General features: G+C 31.6%; 1 protein-coding gene across 1 annotated transcript; it reads right to left on the reverse strand.

Moving 5' to 3' along the window:
- Nucleotides 1-1074: 1074 nt before the first annotated feature.
- Nucleotides 1075-11365, reverse strand: Strump (WASH complex subunit strump). Its single transcript, XM_074121376.1, has 21 exons — nucleotides 11027-11365; nucleotides 10855-10957; nucleotides 10576-10767; nucleotides 10293-10501; nucleotides 9406-9634; nucleotides 8956-9096; nucleotides 8673-8823; nucleotides 8457-8593; nucleotides 7325-7442; nucleotides 7110-7229; nucleotides 6395-6630; nucleotides 5832-6083; nucleotides 5537-5719; nucleotides 5306-5419; nucleotides 4549-4691; nucleotides 4304-4466; nucleotides 4117-4216; nucleotides 3241-3427; nucleotides 2900-3117; nucleotides 2672-2822; nucleotides 1075-1871 (listed from the first exon to the last, which is right to left on the reverse strand). Exons 1-21 carry the CDS (start codon nucleotides 11203-11205, stop codon nucleotides 1709-1711), a joined length of 3489 nt encoding a protein of 1162 aa, XP_073977477.1. The 5' UTR covers nucleotides 11206-11365; the 3' UTR covers nucleotides 1075-1708.
- Between the last annotated feature and the right edge of the window lie 318 nt (nucleotides 11366-11683).

An 11683-nucleotide genomic window follows, 5' to 3' on the forward strand; every position in this document is an offset into this window, starting at 1 on the left:
CTAGTTTTCTTTAGGTCATTCCTGTGTTGTGAGAGTGGTTTTTTGTTGTTTCTTTTCTTATTTTTAGGAAATTGAATTTATTTTTGTACAAAAATAAAATTATGAAAAGACTCTGTACAATTAAATTTAATACACCAACCAATAATCGATAATAAAAATAGGAGATTTGTGAATAAAAGACATGTGTGTGGAATTGTTTTAAAATTCTTTTCTGCTTAAAACAGAAGAATCATTAGTGGAATTTCTTACAAAATAAGGAAGTTGTGGAAATGATGTCCACTACGGCTATAACAGGACCTTTAGACTGAACAATTCATATCCAAGGAATATGATTACTATTTTTTTTTTTCTTACTTTTTCACATTTCTGTCGGGAGCCCAGTACACTATGCACAAGCTAATCCATCTCCTAAGAGGGACACCTAAAAAGAACTTAGGGCGGCATTGGTTAGAACACCTTTCAGAGAATTCTCTTTGCAGGCTTGCAATTTCTTTCGGAGGTAAATACAGAAAATAAAGTTAATTCTTTGCTGACGGAAGGAGAGTAAGCGCATACCAGCTAATTTATTTGTTGCCCAGGACCAGTTGATCTGGAAAATTTGTGAGTGGCTCTGCAGAATAGTTATCAAGACCATGAATGATATCAGCTGGCCTATTTTTAGTATCGTTTTTAAAGGCTCTGGGAATTATGTATGCCGGATTAAGGATTAAGTTAATGCAGCATTATCCTCCCTAAAGTCATTAAATTTCATATTTGAAACGAACTTAAAAAAACCTCTTAAAAATATTGATCCCTCTTGATATTATATTGGTTAAAGGTAATTTTTATTAATTTCTGAAGCATATTATAGCAGTAAATTGTCGAAGACCAAGAAAACTAGGATAAAGGACACACCAAAGTATCCGAAACATGGTTCAACAAATTCTTTTTTCAAAAACACTTTCTGTCCATTACCGGACAACTTTCTCCTTTTAATTTAAGCTTGATAAATAACGTGGCTCTAAGAAATAGTAAAGAATTCTGATTTAACACATGTAATAAGGATTTATTTTCAATGAAAAGGTACTTTGGTAATACGCCAACAAATGTAACATTTTTTATTTTTAATATATATAATAATTTTTTTGATAATACATGTCTTTAAATACATATATATAAAAATCATAAAATTTCAATATAAAAATACTTGTAATGTGGAATTAGCTAACATCACACTATTTTTATCATTAGTTAACAATTTATTGAATATTTCTTAATGCACAGGACTTTCAATCATGTTCACTGTCTAAATTATTTTTTCAACCTCTTTAAATAATATTAAGATTCAAACTCTTTAAATGAGAACGTGCCGATTTGAACTAGGAAACTTCGGCCTCATCCATCATTGAACACTTTTTCTTCATCTTAAAAGCATATTAAAATATAATTTTACATTTTACTGATTTACAAATGGAGCAATTTTCCAAATCGTTTTTTAAAGCAGCACAGCCACAAACTTTAATTAATTTATTTTACTAAATTAATAGTTTAAGGTTAGAGAAATTATTAGTTATTCTAATTTAATCGAACTACTTTCCTAGCGTTTGCTTTGAAATTAACGTTCTTTCTACTTAGATTCTACCAGCTGGAATGTTGAAACGCCTTAATAATGAATGATAAAAGTATGATAACATACGATCATACATCGTATAAAAATAACGGTTGCATTTCATGAGTCAACAAAAGCTTGAATACCAAATTTAAATAAATCCAAAATGAATGAAGGAATATGTTCAGTCATATTTTGTTTACTCAGTTCTGCATAATTTATAAATTCTTCTAGATACTGCATCATACTCAAACTTTCTAGAGGAATCTCTTCTTTACCAGATCTACATCAAAATAACAAAGATTATTACACACAGTTTTTATTAATAATGAGAAATTCAGAACATAAAATGAAGACGATATTTGAACATCTGAATATAATAAAACACTATAAAATACAGTTGAATTCGAGAACGAGAATCGCACAAAATAAAGTTTTGTAATAATAGCGGGGAAGAAAAGATAGAAGAAGAAAAACCTTTACAATACATTACATAGTCTATTAGAACTTGTAATTAATTAAACAATCATTTCCAATTTCATTACTGACTATGAAATTATTGAAACCGGCTAAATTATATTTCCCCCTCTCTAACTGAACAGTAACATAAGAGCACAATTGTGAACCAAATAAATTTTAGAAATATAGATATTTTATCGGTAATACACGAAGTTCGAAGAAGAGATTTTTGAGAAAATGACCTTTCTATCTCTCTCTCTTTGTAACAAGAATCTCAAAAATAAAAACAATATTTATATTACTACACATAGATTACGTCCGTCTGTGATAGAATCCGCTGTAACTATCGGTCAAAATCCATTGAAAGTATCACTCAATTTTTTTTAAAAGTTTTTCATGAAAATTTTCTCAGACCATTTTCTATAAGCTACGCACAATACTTGCTTACAAGTAAATTAATAACTTTTATAGTTGTAAACATTTGCAGTTTGAGAAAAACGTGAATCGTAAGAGACAACGAGTTAGTAGTTAACAAGAACATAAAACATAACAAACAGATTTGAGAGAAACAATAGTATGTACAATATCTATTTATTTGTACCTCTTCATTAAATAAATACTTACATAGCTGTGAACAACATGTATGATTTCAAATACTGACAACAATACGTTATATACTGCTGAACTACTTTGAAATTAAACTGTTTCAGAAATGTATGTAATCCAACAACTAAAGGAACCAAACTTTCTCCGCTTTTTTTACATAACAAAGAATCTGAAAAAATGTAAGTTATTTAAAGGTGTTTAATAATTCATACTGTCTCATCAAATAAAACTTAGAATATCACCCACTAAATTGTTTATCGAAAATAAATCTTGGCACATGTGTTGTAGTGAAAAGAAATACAAAAAGAGCTACAAATGGGACACTCGTCGTTGTAATGTACAGTTGTTGGTAGACCGACACATAACCAATCCATTCTAACAGTTTACATGCATTGGCCAAAGTATCTCCGTCCGGACCATCGCCTCCTTTTTTCCGTTCTTCCCGTATTGCGTACATTAACTCACTGGAAAACAGATTTTACAATTGAAGACAACAACAACAACAAAACAACTATTTCATATACAAGAACTGTGCTGGCAAAATGGTATGAACGTAAAAATATAGTATTATTAATTCAAATACTAACTCATTTAATGTTGAAAGCGTTGATGTATAATTTCTGGCGTTCACACTAGCAGTATGTCTTAGTGTAAAATTTATTTGATTTCTTATCAACTGCAATTGTCCTACTGTAAATAAAACATCCAACATTCCGAATGAAAAGACTTTATTAACTTTTGCCGCTGACGTAGGATAAGTTTTATTTGGTTGATCTGAAAATAACATACTATTGTCAAATATTTTAAAAAGATTTTAATGTACAGATTTTAAAGATTTTATAGTTTCATTATATGTATATATTTTTACAATTTCTAGTCTTATTTCTTTGATTTTCTTTTTTTTTTTTTTGTTTAATTGCGTGGACAATTTTCTCCAACGATTGCATAGGTAATTCTTTTCGTTAGGTGCTATTATGGAAGTACCAATCTACAAAATGCATTTGAAGTTTCTAAGATTTTCTCTAAACTTTCTCAAAATGATCTGTTTGTATCCAAACATATAACTATTATTTTTGACAGTTGTTCAGCAATATTCATTATAAGGCATTATAGAAGAAAGAGAAAGTAACTTCTAAAGTTCCCTTTCAGAAAGTGCGAATAATCTCTCCCCTATTACCCGCCCAATAATATAAATAAAGAATTACTAAATTGCTTGAATGCAAATTTTGCGGAAATTGATGTGACCGGAAATGTGAGTTTTCTGAAGGTGTATGTATATAAAAAAAAAAAATTAAGAAACTTGAAGAAAATGTAATAAAAGTTCGTAGCTGGAGAAAGACCCTTTTAAATGAACACTAGATTTTAATTAACTTAACTGATACAATACTAACAAATCCTGTTTAATGTTTACTTAAACTAAAGTTTAAAATATTTAAATAAATATAAATAAATTTAGAACAGACCAATAGTTAAACTATTCGGTGCCAAAGATTTAGATATGGATCCAAGTACTTCGAACCATGCTTTATTACCGGATTCTTTTTGCAGGAAATTTACTACAATCTAAAAAAAAGGAGAAGTTGATTCATTATTAGATCATTAATTTTTATTTTTGGGAAGTAGAAAAATGAAAACTAAAGACAATTTCACCTGCAATTGCTTAATAATTAAAAAACAAATCAATCTATCCACTCCAACTAAGCCGGGAACTCCAATAGCTTTCAACATGGTCTTAAAGAAGTGTAAATCAACTATCTTCGTTTTTGTCCTGATATCTATCCAAGCTGTTTCTTGTTCAGAGAAAATTGTACTCCTGTATTATAAACAAGAAACAGATTTAAAAAAGAAAAAATTATTTTGTTTCAAATAAACTTAATTAAACAAAGTGAACTCACTTAGGTTCTGTAATCGCCATTAACTGCTTCACAAGTCTTCCAATAAATGTGGAAGTTGACAGATCTAGCATTGTTACATGTTTACTTTGAAGACGACGACAATCTTTTTCCACGTTCATTGCAATAACATGTTTAACTTCATCCTTTAAAGAACATTTAGTATGCATTTATCAAATTAACATCAATATACAATGTAATAAAAAGTTAGTACATTATAATTTAAAATTCATGTATATAGTTATTAGACTTCGAACTTCCTGCCAGAAATTTCCATTTCAAATTGTTTGCAGTAGAATCTCGATATTCGAACTAGTTGGGATCAGAAATGATTCTTACCACTGCATGTTCAAATTCCGAACGTTTAATAATAATAATACAATAGAGAGGGAAGGGATTAGCTATGAGGTTAGCACACTGGACTCCCACGCGGAGGTCCCGGTTTCGAGTCCAGCTTAGATTTTCTCTTCCTAGGAGCTTCTTACAGCACACTGTCCGGTGATGGACAGTGTTGTCTGTATCGAGAGAACACTGTCCGGAGGCCGGTACTGAAAAAAGCTACGGGCGCCAATAACCTTAGATGTTGACGCACCTTAAATCATTAAAAATAATAATAATAATTGTTTAATTAATCTCTTGGATGCTTGTGGTTTTATTTTCTTTTTATATACACCTTCTTTCCAAAAAATGTTGGTAACAAGATGTGGTCAATTTCATAAAACACAACGTAATTATCTAAGGGTATAAATAAATAAATAACCTGCCACATCTTGATGCAATTAACGCCAATGTAGTCTTGAATATATTCGAATGAATTTTTATAACCTTCCATTTTTTCTCCTAATTCCTCAAGCTTCGAGCAAACGTCTGAGCCCTTTAAAATATTATTTTCTTTTGTTTTTACAAAATACATACGAAGTAAGTTTTTCAATTTAGGAGCAAATCTCAGCACTTGCTTTAATAAATCTACTTGGGAAATAATGAATTATACCTTCAGTTTGGGATTGAAAGTAAGCCCACTGTCCAAGGCTGAACTTATATGTGATAACAGTTCCCTTCGGATACCATCCTCCAGCAATTGTTTTGGGTCTACTCTGATAATTCCAACCAGGGTGCTCTGCATACTTAGCAATCCAGTTGAAAACATACTTACTTCATGCGTGAGTTTAGCAATCTAGACATACAAAGGGTTAACATTGTGAAATAATGAAACCACAGTTAATCATAACGTAACGTGGCAAGCTTCATTAAAACTTACTCTAGAACACACTCATAAATAATATTACCTCAAATCGAACATCAAATTTAGTATAATTTAATATTTTGTCTTTGTCCAATCTTGCAGGAAGTTGAGGAATATGTGTGGTTTGTTGCAGCGCAATGTTAGCCATAATACTGAACACACTTCTTGGAATTACTTGTAGTACATTTGTTACATACGTCATTAACTGCGAACTGTAATATCTACTCACTGATGCTAGATCAGTATCACCGGCTTGATTGATTCGAATAAGAGATGTTTCCATTGCAGAGCCAAGCTAAAAAGTAGAAGACAAAATTTTGAGTTTCGAGGTGATGGTTATTTGATCAATAAAAGAAGGCATTTGTCAGTATGACAAAGCCTTCAGTAGGCCCTTCCATTGTCAAGTTAACGGCGCCTTCTTTGGCTGGCACCAAACTGAACCGTAGGCTGTTATGGTTTTCCAGGGTATCTGTATTGACTTTAACTCAGTGGTAAGTGGTGACATACGATATTTAAATCTTGTAGCGATAGTAATAATAACCTGAGATATTTTTAAAAAGAAATTTCGTTCTTATTTAAAAACACCGAATAAATTATTTAACTTACTTTTAAAAATACAGCTCTTAATTTTTTCACAACCATCGGGTGATTTCTAATACTTGTTTGAATAAGATTAGTGTAGGAATCAACTAGAAGCCATCCATAACTAAAGTCACCAATTATTTGCATCTGAACCAGCAGGGTGTCTCGGACATTCACAGCGGCTAACATACTCCTCAACAGGGTGCACGTTTCACTAGCAAGTTGTTTCACGCCAAGATTATTTGCTATTTGCTGAAAACCTGATTATAGATAAAAAACATTAGGCACTTGCCATTCAAGAAACTTCTTTTTAGCAGTAGGTAAAGTTCGTTTGAAAAAAATTTAACAGCCATTTCCGCCCTCTAATCACATTATCAATAAATACAAGACCTGTTAAAAGAAATCTCGAGATTAGCTTTATATAGATTCGGGGCCATTCCGGATTAAGAATTAAAAATGAAGATTTAAAACCTCTTAATCAAATTTTGAATATGTGGAAAGAACAGTGTGACAGCTGAGATGAGCGCAATAGATTGCAATCCAATCGTTGTTCTTACTTGCCTAAGATTTTGAACTGGTTCTCCTCGTTATGAGAGGGATGAATAACTATTTTTTAATTAACTAAATGAGTAAATCATGAGTTTTTTATTTGAATTCCTATTTGACCCTATATTAACTCAAATAAACTTCATTATCGATTCAAGAAAAATATTAATTTTATTGTTTGTAAGACACTAACTCTGAACTTCTTCTAAAGCCTGAATAAGTTGAGCTAATTTCCTCGCAGAGATATTAGGTTCTTCTAAATTTAATGAATCTATTTGAAAAGCAATGTCATCAAACCACTTGCTAAGACCATCTGAAATTTAAAAACAGTATTTAATTGTTGTTCTCAAAGTATCTAGGTTTAAAATTCAAACTGACATGATTTTATTTAGAAATAAAAACACTGACCATTCTTTTTCACCCTCATGATTGATTTAGTGCCCCCGAATACTTCACTCAATTCTTTGACTCTGGTGAAACTTTCCTTTTTCCCTTCCTCCCATTTATCTCCTCGTTCTTCTAAAACCTGGAAGTAAAATGAATTGAACAAGTAAATAAAATTTATTTAGCTTTGAAACATAATTTAATGAGTGTTTGGATGTAGGAAGCGGCCAAGAATAATTCTTGTTTGTCCGAGGGGAAAGCATTGTGCCTTCCGATTTCCAAAGCTCCTTTATACCCACATTACTATCCACTTACCACAAAAAGCAACATAAACCAAGTCTAGCATAAAAAACATAGTTCACCTATGATTCGCAGCCGTCCGAACAAATCAAACAACATCTTTCCATCTTTCCTGACAAAAGATCTTGAACCGAATCTTCTCATTCCCGGAAAAAAGTCCACATTATCAGGAAATCATTCCAAAAAAATCTTCTTGGCAGAAGATACTTCCATCAATCCAGTGATTAAAACCATTAAAGTCATGGATAAATGGAGAAATGACCAAATCGTTTTCAATAAATTGCCAGGTAAATTCTGAAACCAGGTTATTTGTCAGGATTTATTTTCCATCTCTTTACAGAGAATGGAATTCCAAAGTTTCCGAGGCAGCAAGCAGTCAGTTTGGATTTCAGCATACAGTAATCGCAAGACAAGTCAACCAGAATCTGCTCCAAGCAGCTTTTTAGCGATTCTTTGATCAATTGGCTGCTTCCAAACCACCTCACATTCATTAATCTAGGTTTAATAACTACACAGTACCATATCATGATCTTAGAGAAATCGCTCTTCCAAAAGATGAATAATAGCTTCTTTAGGTGACAAGTTAGACTTTGAATAGCGGGGAGTTTGTGAGGTTTCATTTTACCAGGCAGGACGCTATCCAAGTAATTTCACACAATAATGCTGAGAGTTTCATTGTGTATTGGGTGTATGTAGGAGTGTCATTTTTATTTTGAAGTGTAGGTGGTGATAGGCCAGATTAATTCATAGGAACGCTAAGATATCTGAAGATAAAGTGTTATGTTTTTGGTTGAGTTAAGGAGATAAAAAACACACACCCAGTAGAATACAGCAAAGTTCCTACATAAGCACTTACGGATTTAAATAACTCGTAGACTCTGTTCTCAAATTGTGCCGTATTGAAAAGTAAATCTAATACTTTGTTCTCACTGTGCTCTGTGTCTGAAAGTACTTGATCTTTGATTTGTTTACACCTTTTTAAAGATTCACAAACTGGAAATATATAATTTATTTATATTAATAAGATTTGATAAAAAAAAGAAAGACAGATTTTAAATTCTTACATACTCACAGGTATACTCTTGAGCTGTATGAAGGATAAGCCATCTTAGTGTTACATTACATTCTCGAGCTAAGGACAGTACTCGAGCTAGATTGTCCATGAGATAGTTCTTTGTAAGTACCCCTTCTTTCAGCATATCTCCAGTGGATTTAAGTAATCTCTAGCAGAAAAAAAAGCAACGATCTAAGATATACATATGAATTTTCAAACTTCATTATTTTGACAATATTTATCCTGAAAAATCAAGTCCTTTTCGATTAGTTTAGGAAATTATGGTAATAGTACTATATACCTCTAGATAGGAAGAGTGGGCAGATGAATATTCTTTCACATTAGACGGCTCTAAAGTATTTGCCAGAGCTGTTCTTGCAGCTTTAAAAGGCTCCCACACCTCAATTAGATTCACTGTGATACCCATATATATGTTAACTATCTAGAACGAAAGTAAATAATGCCGAAACAATAATTTCTACAAATATAGAATATTTTGTTTTAAATAATCTTTTTAATTCCGAATGTTGTCTTTCAATTCACAGTTAAAATAAGTCTAGGCAATACTATTAGTTGAAAAACTTGCGAATGAAACTTTAAAACAGGAAATATCTTCAAGAAAAGTTAATTATTCAGCCATAACTATGAAAGAAAATATGTCAGAATATGTAAGGAAAAGATTCTTGCCTTGCACAAACAACTTAAAACATCAGATTATGCAAAAATGAAATCTCAATAAAATAAAACCTACCCAATTATCTGTGAAGAAAGTATCAACTATTTGTCTCATCGTGGAAGTTTGATTATGTAAAATGTTCGGCGCAAAGAACAAAGATACAAATAACATGGCTGCCTGTTGCAATGCCAATGCTGTGGTTTTGTGCTGGGCCAAAGGCATAGCTTTTTGCACATGATATATATCTTCTGTTCTTAATTTACCAATGACTGACTGCAATAGTTTTTCATTAACTGCTATTCTCCTAGTGGAAAAAAAAAATCATAAAACAAAATTCGTATGTGTCCTGAAGGGAAAACTTACGATATTTAAGTGGTAGACAAAGACTTTTTTTTTGTAGCCGCACTTCTTTCTTTTAAATTGTTACTAATTTCTTCTGTGTTGCAATGTTTCAAACAAACTAGTTTGTGTTCAGAACTTAATCCATTTTATATTTTAGTATTATAAAACTGATAATATTCCACTTCACTCAATATCGCTTCTTAATTTCTAGTTGGAATCACAAAGACTGATCAAAGCCTACATCATTTGGTATTAGAATTCTGGTCACACCTGCCAATATTACCTTCATTTGGCATTTTCCAATTAACTTTTTTAAACTAAGAAAGAGTCGAAGAGCCTTTTGCCTGGTCTTCCCAGTAAGGAAAGAGGTTTACCCATTTCTTCAGCGCATGAAGACTGTATAAGTTACCCACTTAAATTAATACACCACAGATAGGGTCTGCAGTAGTTAGTTGATGTGTGCAACTACTGGAGATTAGGCGCCTACAGTCTGAACGAACTCAGACACTTGAAGGAGTCACAATAGGGTTTTTATATACATGTGGCTTCGTAACCCTAAATCTAATCTAATCTGTATACTGAATTATTGCAAATAATGTAAATAACAGAAAAAGACTTGCCTAAAATAATCCTGTGGATAATTAAGAGGAGTTTTCGTCGAAGGTGAATTCACAAATCCAGTGCTTCTTATCAACTGACAGACTTGGTCTAAAATTCCAACTGTAATATTGTATCTGCAGTAGCCTACGACTAATCTTTCCCTTACGGGGCCAGGATGATAAAGTTCTAATACCAGTAACATAACGCCGTATAAATATATACTTTCACACTGAAAAATAATTCGTCATTTACAGAAGTAACTGAAGTTGATATAAATTATTTTATCGTATTTTACAAACTAACCATAAGTTGTATCCCATCTTCACTGAGAAATATTGTATCCAATGTTTGCTGAATGTAAACACCTTCTTCAAGTTCATCGATAAATGTATTTAACTCCGTAATATATTTGTATACATTTTCATAAGCCTTATAGAATCTAATAAGCAGATCTCCGTACTCCTCTCTTAATTCATCAGATAACTCTCTTAAGGTCTACACGATAGTAAAGCAAATCTTAATTTGTAAGACTTATAGTTTTTGTTTAACAACCGTAAAAGAAGGCTGTATGAAATAACACACCTCATTTGAATCAATTTTTTTTTCAGTAATTTCTGGGGTTTGAAAATAATTAAAATCATGAAATATGTCCCCATATTTCTGAACGTCCTGTTTTGTTTGCAACCTATGCAAAGACTATGATGAACAAGCAATTTACATAAAATACAACATAAAATAAAAATTAATTTAGGACCTGAATATATGTGGAACAAAGTCTTTCAGGCGGATTAGTTCAGCAATAATAGCATTCCCTCTAGCTACAAGTTGCAGGATGGTCTGACCACAAGGATTATTTTCAGCTAAAAACTCTTCTTCCATTGCAATAAACAAAAAATAATGACTTTTGTCACTCTTATGTAAACAATTTCTCATGCAGTACTTATTTTTTTATCTTGTTTGTATATTTCCTTATAATAAAAGTCTTCTAAGTTACTCCCATGACGGCTGTCTAGTTGTCATCAAGAACCAAGAAGGTATTTTCAAATACAACAGATAACACCATTTCCTTCAAAAACTATAACCTCCCGGTAACTTAAAATATTGGATATCTATAGCCAATTCAATATCGATAATTTGAATCGATAAAGATTTCTAGTTTAGGTAAATGATTACCTTTTAGATTACATTAGGACATTTTACCAAATTTAAAATGATAGTTTCATAAAAATTAACCATGCTAGCTAAACGTAGAATTGTTAAACACGGTTAGTATGTTAGCTTATAGTTTTTTGATTAAGAAGCAGTTCTTGGTTGTGGAGGTTGTTTAACATTCGGAATGGCATAGAAAAGATTATTTCTAATACTTAAAAAAAATCAAACATTCAATTAAAGTTCTCCTTAGTTATCTGGG

This window comes from Rhodnius prolixus, unplaced genomic scaffold (genome assembly GCF_049639745.1).
Source record: "Rhodnius prolixus isolate KJV_2025 unplaced genomic scaffold, Rpr scaffold_1, whole genome shotgun sequence".
In the NCBI taxonomy this organism is placed as follows: Eukaryota; Metazoa; Arthropoda; class Insecta; order Hemiptera; family Reduviidae; genus Rhodnius; species Rhodnius prolixus.

Bases quoted from the DNA above. Each gene is read 5' to 3' on its own strand.
- Strump (XM_074121376.1), bottom strand. From the start codon at position 11,205: ATGAGAAATTGTTTACATAAGAGTGACAAAAGTCATTATTTTTTGTTT. The intron at 8,594-8,672 runs GTGAGTATGTAA...ATATATTTCCAG, and splicing joins TACAGCTCAAGAGTATACCT to TTTGTGAATCTTTAAAAAGG. The intron at 5,720-5,831 runs GTAATATTATTT...TTGTATGTCTAG, and splicing joins AATTTGATGTTCGATTTGAG to ATTGCTAAACTCACGCATGA.